The sequence below is a fragment of the Rhopalosiphum maidis genome, chromosome 2, assembly GCF_003676215.2.
Source record: "Rhopalosiphum maidis isolate BTI-1 chromosome 2, ASM367621v3, whole genome shotgun sequence".
Taxonomy (NCBI): Eukaryota; Metazoa; Arthropoda; class Insecta; order Hemiptera; family Aphididae; genus Rhopalosiphum; species Rhopalosiphum maidis.
The window spans coordinates 19,734,483-19,749,984 of record NC_040878.1 but is presented as its reverse complement, the minus strand read 5'-3'; the positions used below and the strand labels follow the sequence as shown (position 1 = coordinate 19,749,984).

At 25.9% G+C, this 15,502-nt stretch overlaps 3 protein-coding genes across 3 annotated transcripts; all 3 read right to left on the bottom strand.

Annotated features, from left to right (window-relative positions):
- Positions 1-308: 308 nt before the first annotated feature.
- LOC113551538 (uncharacterized protein MAL13P1.304-like) lies at positions 309-4,545 on the bottom strand. Its single transcript, XM_026953829.1, has 3 exons — positions 4,486-4,545; positions 4,231-4,376; positions 309-2,274 (listed from the first exon to the last, which is right to left on the bottom strand). The coding sequence occupies exon 3, from the start codon at positions 1,822-1,824 to the stop codon at positions 583-585; it is 1,242 nt and encodes a 413-aa protein (XP_026809630.1). The 5' UTR covers positions 1,825-2,274; positions 4,231-4,376; positions 4,486-4,545; the 3' UTR covers positions 309-582.
- Positions 4,546-6,020: 1,475 nt separating this feature from the next.
- Positions 6,021-10,120, bottom strand: LOC113551537 (spliceosome-associated protein CWC27 homolog). Its single transcript, XM_026953828.1, is given in 10 exon segments — positions 6,021-6,200; positions 6,291-6,420; positions 6,490-6,633; positions 6,636-6,676; positions 7,964-8,110; positions 8,181-8,378; positions 8,655-8,794; positions 8,868-9,068; positions 9,138-9,347; positions 9,902-10,120. Coding segments are annotated over 10 exon segments (1,428 nt in total). The 5' UTR covers positions 9,944-10,120; the 3' UTR covers positions 6,021-6,025.
- Positions 10,121-10,922: 802 nt separating this feature from the next.
- Positions 10,923-12,762, bottom strand: LOC113552281 (hydroxyacid-oxoacid transhydrogenase, mitochondrial). Its single transcript, XM_026955084.1, has 2 exons — positions 12,549-12,762; positions 10,923-12,479 (listed from the first exon to the last, which is right to left on the bottom strand). Exon 2 carries the CDS (start codon positions 12,467-12,469, stop codon positions 11,078-11,080), a length of 1,392 nt encoding a protein of 463 aa, XP_026810885.1. The 5' UTR covers positions 12,470-12,479; positions 12,549-12,762; the 3' UTR covers positions 10,923-11,077.
- Positions 12,763-15,502: the final 2,740 nt, after the last annotated feature.

Sequence of the window (15,502 nt, the reverse complement as noted above, 5' to 3'; positions counted from 1 at the left end):
GATTTACTAATTTTATCTGTAAAATGGCATTATACATATATAAAGCGCTTTCCAAATTCAGTTATTCCTGTAAGTTGTTATTATAAACAAGTACCAAGTACCTAATCAAAATTGTTTACTGTGATTTTTTTATATATAGATGTATATATTTAGGGGTGGGGAATTTTGTACGGTTTGTTTGCTGAATTTTCGTAATCACTAATCAACGTTAAAAAAACCAAGTACCTACTGTATTAATATTTGTTTATTTAGTTAATAATAAAAATTAAAAATAACTCGGATTTTATTGATCGTCATAACTTGTAAAAACCTAATTTTGACCTCCAAAATCCAACTTCATCATAAATTTGTCTAAAAATAAATGTGTCCGATTTACAAGTAAATACTATTGTACACTTTTCTATTCTTTTAAACATCAATTTTTAACAATAAGTGATTCAATAGTTAAATTATAGGTTTTTTCTTCTTAGTAGAACCATGATCACTTGAAGAATCTTCTAAAGCACCAATTATACTATCTATAAGAAAATCCTTAGTTCCTCTTGATATTTCTCTTTTTTTATTTATAACATCATTCTTTAATCAAACTAACATTGATGCCTTTTGATATTTTGATTTTTTATGTTTTTTTGTAGTTTGTTTTTCTACATCAACTTTCATAATTTTACTAAGTTTTCGTTCTTTCATAATTTTTTTTATAATATAGTTTTCATCATAAATACTGTCATTAGGTTTTGTATTCAACTTTGAGGAGTGAAGTTTTTGAGAAAAATTATAAATAGGCATACTAAATTTTAAATCTTCAATAGGAATTGTTAAGTGTAAAACATCTTTTCTATTTTTTGATACATCTGAGGTAGTTTGTGGAACATGCAATTTTAGCTTTTGTTTTTGTTTTCTATTTTTATTTTTTATTAAAGTCAATATTTTGTTTATTAATTCATGTTTTTTATCTTCCTCATTGACTAACAAATTAATATTATTTTGCTTAGAAGAAATAATTTTTTTTTTTGATTTCAACAAATTTCGAATAAATAATTCATCATCAGAACTTGAGTTTGTTATATTCGTAGAACCTAGGTTTTTATTTAAAACTTTTTCATTTGCCTGTTTCTCATTACTTGTTTTGTTTATGAGAGCTAATCCAACATCACTACTAGAATCTTTTTCCAAAATTTGATCTATGTCAGTTTTATTAATATTGGACAATTGAGAAAATGTAGATTTATTATTTACTTCTTTTCTTTTATTGTATTTTTTGAATTTTTTTTTGTCTGACAACAAATTATTGTCAAAAGTTTTGTTACAGCTTTCAGTTTCTGATTTATTTATAGGATTAACAATTAATACATTTGAAGATAATTTATAAGACAAATCACTTTCATCAGTGCTATAATATATTTTAAGATTGTTTGTATTTTGTCTTTTGGATACATTTTGTCTAAATTTTGAATGCATTTCATCATCGGAATTATTTTTGTCATTTTCATTTTCTTTACTAAAAAAATTTTCATGCCCTAAATATTTTATAGGGAATTCAATATCTTCACTGCTACTACTATCCGAATCAGATATATTTGAACTCTTTTCAAATTTGTTTTTACAATCATCTGTATTTTTTTTTTTAATACTCTTAGTTTTTTTCTTACTTAAACTTAATGTTGAATTTTTAACTGTTAGTTCATTTGAATCTGAGTAATTATTAAGCATTCCTTTATCTGAATTATGTTTTAACTGAGTAAATGATGTGTTTTCTGTAAATTCTTTGTTGTAAATACAATTAGAACCAACAAAATATTTGGTTGTATTAGTATACAATTTCATCTTATGTGAATTAATTGGGCTTACAATTTTATTTAAATTCCAATCCTTTTAAGTAATTTTTGTCTAAATTTACTATCAGTTACATTAGAATCATTTTGCAAGCTACTATACTGATTTATTTTATTAACTCCACTAACATTTCTATTATTGTAGACTGAAACCACAAGTAACTTAAATGCATTTTCATTGATATTGTTATTACTATGATATTTTAAAGATTGAGAAAGTTTACTCTTTGTAAATTGATTAAAAGCTTTAATAGAATCCAATGATTTTTGTTTTCCAATACTATTTTTAGCCAAAGGTTTTTGTAATTGTTCTAGTTGCACCTTTCTGATTAAAATAATACTATTTATAAAATGTTCAGAATTATAAATAGTTGTAAAACCATTTAATGGACTTTTGATGTATTTGCCAATGGTATTATGGTATTTGTAGCATTCATTCCTCCTGCAATTTAAATAAAATTAAATAAGTACAAACAAAATCATTAATTTTTATTGAATTATACATAGGTGTAATCTTAGATATGGAGTATTTGCCCTCTGAAATTTAATAATGGGGGCAAAGATAAATAAATTGTTGGTCCTTTATTGCGGTGATTGTAAAGTGCACCCATGGTACAGACTACAGGTAAATACAAATTTACTTATGTAAACTGCACAGAGTTCTTATCATGTGTGGTAAAAAATGATAAGGTTACAAATTACAATCTCTAATTAAATTGTTACAGTCATTTAATATCAATAATTAATTAAATTAAATTAAATAAAAGATGAGCAAGTGGATCTCTGCTGTATAGTAGACATGGAGATGAATATGTCACTATAATGTGTTAAATTTGATAGGTATCATTGTATACTAAAAACGATTATGAATGGAGATGATTTGTAAGTCTATGATAATTAGTAGGATATATTATATAATTACCTATATTTAAATTGTAATATAGCGTTATTTTACTCGAATTTCATAAAAAATAAATTTCATGCGCTCTTAAAATTTTTTTATATGACGCTGGAGTTTTTTTTACAGTTATTTGAAGAAAAAGTTATGGAGAACCTTATGTTAGGTTTTTTAACCTTAGATCAAAATTACAAAAATTTTTATGAATTTTCAACTTCATAATTCCTTGCAAATTTTTGAGATTTTGTAAACATTTGAATTTTTAATGCTTATAAACAAAAATTGTGACTAACGTTTTTTGAAAAGCCAAATTTATTTTATAAAATAATAGAAGCATGTAATATACATTATAACCACTCAAAAAACAGAAATCTCAATTGTCTACTTTTGTCCAATCATAGGCATTGTTCAGTCGCAATGATTATTCTTCAAATAATTACACACTTTCAATTATAATCAGTTGATGAACAAAACTTAATTTCAAGATTTTTTTTTTTGTATTGATAAAGGCCATAATAGTATACACTATTAGCCATAGTAAAATTTCATTATTTTTTTATAGTAACTTCAATATTTTTAAGCACAGTTGTATCAATAGCGAAATTAACTATTTTTTTAAATGGTAATAATTATTTTTTTATAATATATTCTAATAAAGATTTTTTTTCTATAAATTTAAATGGTTATATTATCAATTTTGGTTTACTAGCATTATAAATTAATCTTTTAAGGTTTAGTAAGTTAATTAAGAGTGAAATTAGTATTAACACGTTGACTGCCATGCAGTCATGAGAATATTTATCATGGGTACGCCAACGGCATTTTTCAGTATCATTATAAATTTGTAAAAAATTGTTAAAATTATGTTTTTTAGATCAAAAAAATTACAATTATTCCCGCTATACCACAGTGCATTTTCTAGATCATTATTGTAGAGCCACAGAAAAGTAAATAATATCAATTTAAATAAATTTACAGCAGCTCACGGCCATATGGTCTACTACAAATGATATGGTGCTGCAGCCGGCAGTCTAAAAATTATGAATACCTAATTATTTTTATACGGACACCGGCGGCTATATGGCAGTCAAAATTTTATTTATTAGGTATAGCTAAATTGTTTTTTTTTAAACTCTTTTAATGCAATTTCATATCTTTTTTTTTAGACTTAAATTGATAATCCAATTATTACAGATATAAAAAAAGGGTATTCAATTTTGGATATATGTCTACAAAATAGTTGGCAAACATAGCTCATTAGTTTAATTTTCAAGTACAATCATAAAATAAGTACTATTCTGGAATAATTATAACTAATAGATTAAATTATTTTTTTTTTTAGTTATTTTTATTATAGTAACAAATTACAATAACATATAAACATACTAAACCTTCAAAATATCAACAAAATTTAATATCAGATTTATTAGTTGAAATTGTATTGAACAATCTATTGGATTTATTTTAAAATTAATATAATTAATAATGAATAAAATTAACCTTCAATTATAGATCCAATCAGAGGTCTGAATATATAATTATAAATATCAACATTGGCAGCTACATTGACGTAATGTCCGACATTAGCTAGAATAAGTTTACTTTAAGGTTTACTTGAACTTATTTTACCAAATCTCATAATCAATCTATTTAAACAGAAAGTATTAACACAAAAAAGTTGTAACATTAAATGTTCTGAGTATTGTAATAAATACAAATAAAATGATTTAAAAATTATAAAAATTAAAAACTTACTCTGAACAATATGTATATTATAAATTTTTAAATGTTAAAGTACGCTGTGGCTGTTTAAAAGTGAAGTTTCAATATCATTATCATCCACAAAATTCTATTATCGAGCAGTAATTGGGTCAGTTATTCCTCTGATAAATGATAAGAATTATTGCTGATAAGGGACCAGAATTTAAAGCCTGGAATAAACGAGGCTAGTTTTTCAAGTTTGAAATGTTTGAATAACAAAGTAATACTAGTAAGTACCTAGTAAGCTAGAAAGCTAATAATTTTAGCTTCGTGAAAACAGAGCTTTGTTTTTAAGCTAGCTAGCAAGCTAGTGAATATTCTAGTAAGCTAGTATAGTAGCATGGCAAGCCAGCCTAGTTTAATAGGATTGCGTTCTATTTTTTTTAGCTACCTTCTTCAAACCAGGATAGTAAGCTAGAATAGGCGCTGGGAATAGCTAGCTTAAAATCTAGCCTCATGTATTCCAGGTATAATACATCATGGTTTTTGATAGTACCATTGATCATTATACACTAGATTCATAGCTCTTTCCAAGAGTACTTACTATCTACCAATTTAGTAATTTGCGAATTCAAGAAACACTTTAATATGTAAATGTATAATTCTATAAATTTATATTTTATATTTTTAGTTTAGCTTTAGGTCTGAGCAGTATCATGGTTCTAAGGCCAAATTCAGTTGTAAATTATGTTAATCAACAAATCTAGTTAAGTTTGTACCTTTGTGGCTATGCCATTGAAATGTATATTATTCTATTGAATTAATACATTTTTGTAATAATCTCTTCACTATTATTTTAGTAATAAATAAAAATTACCCGTTTAGGCATAAATAAATTGATACCTTTAACTGATTTCAATGTTTTATATCAAAAATTTAAGGTTTTATAGATTTTAGTCTTTAATTGAATAAGTGACGGATTCAAGAGGGAGGGCACCTACCCTTGACAATTATAGTATATTTCATAACATCAAATCCTAAATATTGTGTTTACAAAAATAAATGAAAAAATGTCCTCCCCCTCAAAAATATCCTAGATCTACCATTGGACTATGACCAACATTATTTTGAAAGATTTTAAATCAATGAAATATTGATAGAGTATCTGAAGCACTTCATAAAATTAAATAGTTATCTTAATCTTAACATTCTTAACATTTCCAATTTTTCCAATATAATAAGTCTTTAATAAAGATAAATAAAATATGTTATATCAAGATTATTGTATATATTACCATTGATTATATATACTTATAATAAATAACTAATAAATTAAATATTTATAATCAACGATATTACTAAGTACAGTAAAAATGAATATCAAATAGAAACTTTATTATTTAATAAATTTCTTTAAAATACTGAATGTGTCCAATAATAATGGTAAGTTTTAATGTAATCATTTTATTTTAATATTTTTAATTTGATGACTTGACATTTCAATAGTATTTTATTTTAATACATTAAACAAAAATAACTAAATTTATCATACATTATAAAAAAAGTAAGATACACTGAATACATTTTTCATATTTTAAAGTTTAGTTTTTTTATCCTTCTCAGTTTTTAAATTTAATTTATTCAATTCACGTTTCCTTTTATTGATAGCACTTCTAGGATCATATATTTCAAACCAATCGTCATCTTTTTTATTTGCATCTTTTGCTAGTACAGCATCTTCCTTCTGAAATTGAAGAGGATGACATTTCCTAAAGTTTAAAAAAAAAATAGTAAACTAATTATAATACACAATCAAAAAGTTTAATAAAAATAATATTCATTCAATTTAAAAAATGTACCAATCATCATCTTCTTCTGTTTCAGATTTTGATTTTGTTTCAGGTTTTTCTTGGCTTGATTGTATAGCATTATGTAATTTATTTTTGAATTGCTCTAAAAGACTAAGAGCAAATTCTTCTCTATTTGAACCTAAAATAATAATCATAAAATAAAGAATTTTTAAAATTATTAACAATTATAATTTATAATATGTGATACCTTTTTTTGGAATTTCACTTTTTTTGGAAGAATATTTTTTTATATCTTCCAAATATTGATGCTTAAGTGGATCAATAGGCACTACTGGTATACTAGGTGTATTGTCTATATCTAGGTCTTTTTTTTTATCTTTTTTTTTTTTGATAGTTGAGATTTGATTTGATTTATTTCTTTCCGGATTTCCTCTCTAGTAATAAAATAAGCAAGTTTAAAGTTTATGTAATACAAGTTAAAATATTTTAATTTTGAACATCATAATGGTATAATTTAAGATTTGAGTAGAGAAATTAATACATTGATTTGACAATGATGTGTTTTTTTGTGTTTGTATATATGATGAGTAGCTAAAATAATGCTTTGATTTTTAATCTTTAGGGTTGTTTTGAACAATTTATATAATATAATTACACAATTTATTACAGCCAACAAACTTAATCAAATTATTTGTAGATATAAATTAGTAATCATTAATCTAGTATAAAAATATTTAATGACATTGATTGTAAAAATGTTAATAGATGTTAGTGCCAGTATTATGGGCAATAATAAATATGATACATAATATTATTATTTATAAGTACCTATAATATTTAATACATATTATATTTATTGCATACATTATATATTTTTTTAATTAGATTTTAATATTTATTTAATAAAATGCTTCAATTTTTAACTTTGAGGGTGATTATAGATAATATATTGGATCTAGTTTATACTTTAGATAGGTCAAAATTAAAAATTCTCAGTATTTTTCAAAATAACCAATAAAAAATTAAGGAAAAATGGTAATTGTTATACTAATCCAGTTATTGACCAAATTGATTTTATTTTATTGGTATAACTCGAATATTAATTATTACTTGAAATTGTCACCAAATGTTTATATTATAATTAACTACAATCAATAAATTTTCCATTATTTTAGTGATTTTTTTTATAAATGTCGATAACAAATTATTAATAGAGTAAAAATGCTTGAGGTACTCTATTAGTATGTCTTAACAAAATTACATATATTTGATTAACAGTCTTATTTGATTATTCGTTAGGGTTTTAATCCGGTGACTGATGAATAGTCGAAGTTCCTCTGTATCTAGGCTATAACTGAAAAGAAGTTTCGGGGGAGGTGAGATTGTCCAATAATTTTTTTTAACATACATACCAAACATTTATAGTCAATAAATTATATTCAACACTAAAATGTTTCTACTTTTAAAAATTTTAGAGAGTGGGGAGGTCCAGTCTCTCGAACCCTCCCCTCAGATACGGCCTTGCACTGTACAATGATTTATCATTGAAATTCAAATTTAACACATTCATCACAGTGACCAACGTTAAATAGAATGATACTTAGTTGTTTTTGTTAATAAGCATACAAATATTAAATACATTTTACAGAAAAAAACTTTATACTATCATTTATCACCATTGGTTATAGAATAAAATATTTAAATACTAAATTTATAATTACGCTTTTCTCTTTTTCTCTTCTTTTAGATCTTTTCCAAGTTCATAATCATCAGAATCTTCTTCATTCGATTGTTCAACTGATTTAGGTATACTTTTTTTATGTTTACTATTAGATGACAATTTTGACCGAACATCATCAATACTTATTCTTAATAAAAAAAAAAGTATGTGTCTTAGTATAATTATAGGTATACAAATTAATATTAAATATTTTTTACTTTGATATCTGATCACTAGAAGGTATAGCTATGTCATCTGTAAGTTCATTATCTACAACAGCAGGTTCTGAACTTAACTGAGGATCTTTAAGAACATCATGAGTTGATTTTGGTCTACCACTAAACTCCTTAACAACATCAATAAGTTCTTCTTCATCTTCTTCAGCTTCTTCACCAAATGATAAAAGTTTAAAATTTCTAAAACGTGTAAGTAAATTTTATCTTGGGGAATAAATACATACTTCATATATTAAAACATCTATACTCTGTTTAAATGAAGAAATATACTTGGTGGTTGACTTATGAGTAGGGACGTTACTTAATATACAGTTTAATGGTAGGTTTCTAGATGGTAAACTCAACAAGGGTGACAATGGGTGTTGCTTTACTGCCGTTTAATGAAAACTTCCTGCTACCGAGTATGTTTCTTAAGTTAAATAGAACATAGATGTTTCAAAGGTCATATAAACTTACTTGACACCAATAACCTCTTTTTTTTTTGAAAGTTTTTCAATTTTTTCACTCTTTTTTTCAACTCTAGGAACAATATCAGGGAAAGGATTATTTAGTACAATAGTTTTTAGTATTTTTTGATCATAAACTGGTTTATCTTCCTATAAATAAAATGTATAAGATCAATAAATGTTAAAATAATGTAATAAATAAGAGTTTAAAATGTTTAAATACTGTATCCACAAGAGTTTCATTTAATTTGGTTAAATTAAAGATAGTGTCACCAGCAACTTTTCCAAATATTGTGTGTTTGGATTGTAGTTCTGGAGTAGACCCTAAAGTAAAAAAGAATTGAGATCCATTATCATCTTTTCCGGCATTTGCCATAGCCACCAAACCACGTCGATTAAACCGAAGACGTGAATGTATTTCATCCTAAAAACACTTTTTCTTAATTTTCATGAAATAGAGAATAAACATTACTATATTAAATTAAATAATTACTTTAAATGGATGGCCATAAATTGATTCACCACCCGCTCCAGTTCCAGTTGGATCTCCACCCTGAGCTATAAAACCCTTAACAATACGATGAAACAAGACTCCATCATAATATCCTTCAATACATAATTGAACAAAATTTCTACAAGCTTTTGGTGCTTCCCTTGACCATAATTCAATTTCAATATCTCCAAATGAAGTTTTCAGCACAACCTTAAAGCAATACATTTAATATTTAAATAATTTTATTGACAATATTTCATTATTTTTAATACTAATAATCTATTTAACATTTATCAATATAATTTGTGTGTTTATAAAATGCTTAATAATTATAATATTTTTATTATTTTATTATTATTTCTTAAAATTATTCATATTTTTGTTTTAATATTATTCTCAAAGTTCATTACAATATATCAGTAAAGAAGAAGAAGAAGAAGGGTATATTATGAAAAAAAAATATTCATTAGGACATTAGAACTCAAAGGAAATATACCTTACTCAGTGGCATAACCAGGATTATAAAATTGGGAGGGGACAAATCCAAATTACTAAAAATACATAATCAAACATTGACAATAACGGTTAATTTTTATATTAAATTGATACAGCCGATGGAGGGAGGGCATGGCGAACTGTCCCTCAGGATAACGCCACTGACCTTACATTTAATAAGTGTTAAGTAAAATTAAATTAATATAAGCTTCAGTCCATGGTATAATATTTTAAAAAGTAAATAGGATAAAATAAAACAAAAATATTACTTTGCCAGAAGTAGGAGGTTCTTGTATATAAATATTACTCATTTTATAAACCTCAAAGAATTGTTTAGATTTTGTTAAACAAGTAAAAATAAAATTAATTTAATTTAATGAATTATTAATATTTATTAAAAAACAATAAATATATATTTTGTGATTTTTAGACTCAATTGAACATAGTTTCAGACAAAACTTCAGGTCTAGGTTTTTTTGATTATAATACAAAATAATAAAACATTGGTATTTAAATATTGTAAATAAAAATAATAATAAATTTTATGCTTATCAATAAATAATATTATTAACAATAAAAATTATCAGAATAATGATTATCTTTCATAAAGTACGTAATATATATATATTGGTGATTTTTAGTACTATCTATAAAGTACCAATGATATCAGATATTTCGTTGATAAGGAAACTAATTCATTTTCCTATAGAGTATACTCTATGCATTTTCCACACCAATTTTTATTTACTTTATTCATTATTGTTCTATTTGTTCTGTCATCTGTCTTCTGTTCTTACTGCTTAATATGATTATATATTTATTGTATTCATAATTTATAATTATTTGACTAAATTTGATTAATGACTTAGTAATTACTAAATTGGTGGGTTTAAATGTCAAATATTTTTCATAATAAATATGAATTAAGAATTAATACTTTTTTTTTTTTACAATTTACGACATTCATGAATAGAAATTATAAATGGTTCAATATCATTTAGTTGCATTTAAGTGTATGACAAATTATAATCTCGCTAAGTAACAAAAAATATGAAACATATAATCAAAATTATATGTTAAATTATTCAAATTATTTAGTAATTGTAAGTATTTAGTAATACATTGTGATTAGGTCTATTTATATTTTTTACTCATAGAATTGTTTTATTAATATTTTTCATAGTTCAATATTAATTATCAAAATAAAAAATACTTTATAATATAAACTTTAAATTGTAATAGTTTATAGATCTATAACAAAAACAAATAGAATAACAAGTAGATGAGAGTAAAATTATATTTTTTTATTTCCAGAAACTAATAAATTTTGTACACAAAAAACTGAAAAAACAAACAATTATGATTAATGGTGGTACAATTAACTACATTTTTTAAACATTTTAAACTTCAACAATAATAAAAGTATACAAAGTTAATATTAGTTTCTAAAAAACTGTTAATGATTTTTCAAACAACAAACTCAAATCTTCTTCAGATTGTTCTCTTGGAGCAAGCTTTGTAATTCTATGCTGTGGTAATGTACCTTTTACTAACCCTGGTATGTCATCTTTAGTGTAACCAAGAGCTGACAAACCGTTATCAATTTTCATGTCTTGCATGTATCCTCGAATAACATCAGCTAATAACTTCCCCGCGTCTGCATTTTTAACATTACTGACATCAGCACCCAGCAGTTTAGCACCTTCAATGTGACGTTCTGGACTAGCTGTAGATGTGAACTCAAACACTGCAGGTCCAGACATAATTACACTTAACCCGTGGGGAATAATTGGATGATCAGTAATATAGTCAGTAGCTTGATATTTTTTAACATTTCCTGAAATTGGATATGACAGTGCATGACACAAATGGACACCTGCGTTACCAAAACCTACACCAGCCATTGTAGAGGCTAAGTGCATACTAGAACGTGCTTCAAAGTCTTCAGGATCATATACAGCCCTTTTGAAGTACTTCCTAATGACATCCAATGCATAACGAGCCCAAACATCTGAAATAGGATTACGTCCCTGGTATGCAGGTCTTAAAATTGGATTGGTTGGACGTGGTGATCTTTCATTGTATGGTACAGCTGTAAATGATTCTAATGCATGGCCAAATACATCAAAACCACTAAAAGCACAAACTCTTTCTGGCTGACATAATGCGTGCAAGGGATCAACAATACCTAGAGTAGGTCTCAAAGCTCTATTTGCAATACCAGTTTTAGCCTTCAACTTTTCATAATCAAAAATACAAACACCAGTAGTCTCACTTCCAGTACCAGTGGTGGTTGGTACAGCAATCAACGGTTTTAATGGCACAGTGACTGGTTTTCCTTTCCCAATTGGAGGATTTACATAATCCAACAACTCAGCTTCTGGATCAGAATAGTACAGGTTGGCTGCCTTACAGGTGTCCATGACAGAGCCACCTCCAACTGCTATGAATGCATCAAATTCCAAATTACGTACAAAGTTTGTTGCGGCTTCAAGACTTTTTTCGTTAGGTTCCACTCTGATTTTATCATAAAGGTCATATTTTATACCATTTTTGGTAAGCGAATCCAGAACAGCCTTTACTGGCGGTAAGTTCACTAAGTTTGAATCAGTCATAACACACACCCGTTTTGCTTGCATATTAACCATATCCATACCCAGCTCTTTGGTGACACCGGGGCCATATCGAATAGTAGAGCATGCCATTTCAAAAGCATATTCTTTTTGATCCACGCTAGTACTGAGCCTTGAAGGTAGAGCACCTAAATTTGAATGAGAGGGACATCTACATGATACTGAGTTCAATGTATCCATTAAGCTAATTACTCTGGACCTCATACTGACGTTTCTGAAAGAAAAAATAGCAAAAAATAACATGATTATAAATAGTACACAGAAAAAATTTGATATAGCTTACCTCTAAGCCTACAAATACAAATAGTAACTTATTTCTAAATGGCACTCTTCAGTAGTTCAACCAAAACTGATCTCCGGCCTCCACGATTAATAGAATAAAAACGTGTAGATATGATCACTCAGTCACTGATGTAAATTGTAAGGTATGATTAATACAGACACTAAAATTTAAATGTCTTTGAAGAACAGACTGCAGTCACGTTGAAAATAAAATAACTGATAACAATATCAATAGATTTCAACAGGTATTGGCAATAGTTAAGTTTTTTATTTTTATAAATGTATATTGTGTAATATACTAATATATATTAGAAAAAAAAAATAGTATTATGATTAATCAAATTGCTCTGTTTACGTCAAACGATGTTATAAATAATTATTGTATAGGTAGATGTAGCCATTAAGTACAGAACTTTACGATATGTCCAATCACTCCAATCTGTGGGATAATAACAGAAAACTTTTTCATTTTTAAATAAAGTGTTTTATTGATATTTAAACGCTTTGATTATATAGTTGTAGTATAACATAAAAGTTAACAATTCTTAGTCCCAAATTAATGAAGTTTGACCCGTTAAAACAATACATATTACTATAGTATAATTGATATATTTTATTAAATCATATTTTTCACATGAGTTACTCTGTAGAGTATGTACCTACTACTCATATATTACTCTGTAATATATGTTATAACCGTTGGGCATTGACCTAATGGCAAATACCGTTTATCATTTAATCATTTCCATAACTCGTACCGACATCATGATTATAGTACTTGCATTATACTAATTAGGTACCTACGTCAAGTGGAATAAAAACGAAAATTCTTTATAAAATGTTTTTATTGTTGGTTTTATAATATCACTTATTAGGTGAGTATGCACTTTTGACTTTTCGTTTTAATCAGTGCCTACGCTGATAAAATTTAAAACAAACGATAAAATTGTAGTACCAACTAAGCTAGTTGTTACCTATGATGGTCCATGCTTAATACTAAAATACCTACTACATATAAATTATGATAGGTAAATATTTTATTTGCTGTTATATGTGATACGTGAATTTCGGAATAAACTATTTAAAAAGTAGCTAGTAGATGTACCTATAAGATAGATAGATTATAAATTGTAAATAGGTAAGTATAATCTTATAGGTACATATTTTCTATTTAAAATAATTGTATAAGATAGTATAAAACAATTCAATTACCTTATTACCTATAATTAAATATTTAATTAAATTAAAAAAAAAAAAAATGTTTTTAAAATAATACATCTGTTATTAAGCAAAGGCTTATATTATTCAGCAAAAAATATTTACATATAAAATTATATTATTATATACTATTATTATCTGAAAAAAATATCAGTGGGAATAAAAATACAATATACCTAATTACCTATGTCCAATTAGTATCCTACGTTATTTTAACTTGATAATTATTTTTTCTAACAATAGAAAAAATTCTAATCAAAATTAAAAATACCTCTTAATTTCATCTAAAATGTGTGTGTATTAAATAATAAATATCGAAAAAAATTATTCTTTATGTGTAGGAAGTATATAGGTTCTTACCAGAGTAGCTTCTTGTATAATTACAATTTAAAATATTATGACTAATGGACAGTATATTTAGGTATATATACCCATCGTTTCTATGGTATATTGGTAATCCATTACCACAACTGCATCTCGGACGGACGTGGAACTGAAAAATCTTTGACGTAGGTACTAGGTATACCTATACAACTAAAACACTTGAAAAAACTATTAAAATAGGTACATTTCATATTATATTGAATATTGATATATTATTATAATTTTAATTATTTTATTGATTAATAATAGATAGGTACTTGAGTTGGGTACCTGCATGATTGCATCGCATATTCGTTGTATTCTAAAGCATCTGAAGTACAATTACGTGACGACTAGAAAAAAAAATGTCTCTCGACACAATTTGCGAGATTTTTCAAACGAGATCCCACGTATACATATAATTATGTATAGCTAGTAGTTACACATACTAACCATGTAGGTACCAAGGTACCTACATATATAAAATATATTAATGGTTACTATTTTTACTATTTATAAACTCGTGACACGGCAAAATTTGTTAAAGTATAAAGGTACCTCCTGCAATCTCCATATCCAAATTTTATATAGTGTTTGAAAAACTAATCAAGCACAGAAATGCTTAATGCGAAAGTTTGCGTCACGAAGTTATAATTGATGATCGAGAATGCCATCTACACATGTTTTCATTATTGATTATCTGCCAAACTCATAACTCAAAATTTGGTTAATCCTATTATTATATAGATATCTTACCTACGTATGCGGTATTACTTGAGAATTGCGAAGAACTGACAATGAGATCGAATAGGAAGAGACTGTACTACTGCAGCATATTATATTTATTACTATTTATTAAAAACTATAATGACGTATCCGATATAAATATAAATTATTATTGTCGGTTTAATATTTAATATTTATATTGAACTAGCTGGCCTACCAAAACGTTGTTTCAAGAGCAGTTCAGACGTTCAGAGTATTGTTGTCATCAGTATTTTACCTATATTCTAAATTTTAGCAAATATACCTATGCTCTCGAATGGTCACGAGTTCATTCAAACATTTCATCAATAAAAGCATTTTTCAATTTTTCCCAAATTTTCAATTTTTAGAAGAACTTTTCTAATTTTTTTTGTCCGTAAAAGCCTTATTTGAACGATGACAAATATTTTTTTTTTTAAAACAAGACCAATTGGTCCATCCACTCCATCCGTTTTATTTTTTATATATATTTAATTTGTTGACTTAAAAGTGATCATAGGTATATTATTTATACATATCCAAGGTTTAAATTTATCTTTTTTTCTAAAAAAATACTACCTATTGAGCAAGATAAAAACCTAAACAGATACTTACCTATACATTACACAA

Bases quoted from the DNA above. Each gene is read 5' to 3' on its own strand.
- LOC113551538 (XM_026953829.1), bottom strand. From the start codon at position 1,824: ATGAAATTGTATACTAATACAACCAAATATTTTGTTGGTTCTAATTGT.
- LOC113552281 (XM_026955084.1), bottom strand. From the start codon at position 12,469: ATGAGGTCCAGAGTAATTAGCTTAATGGATACATTGAACTCAGTATCA.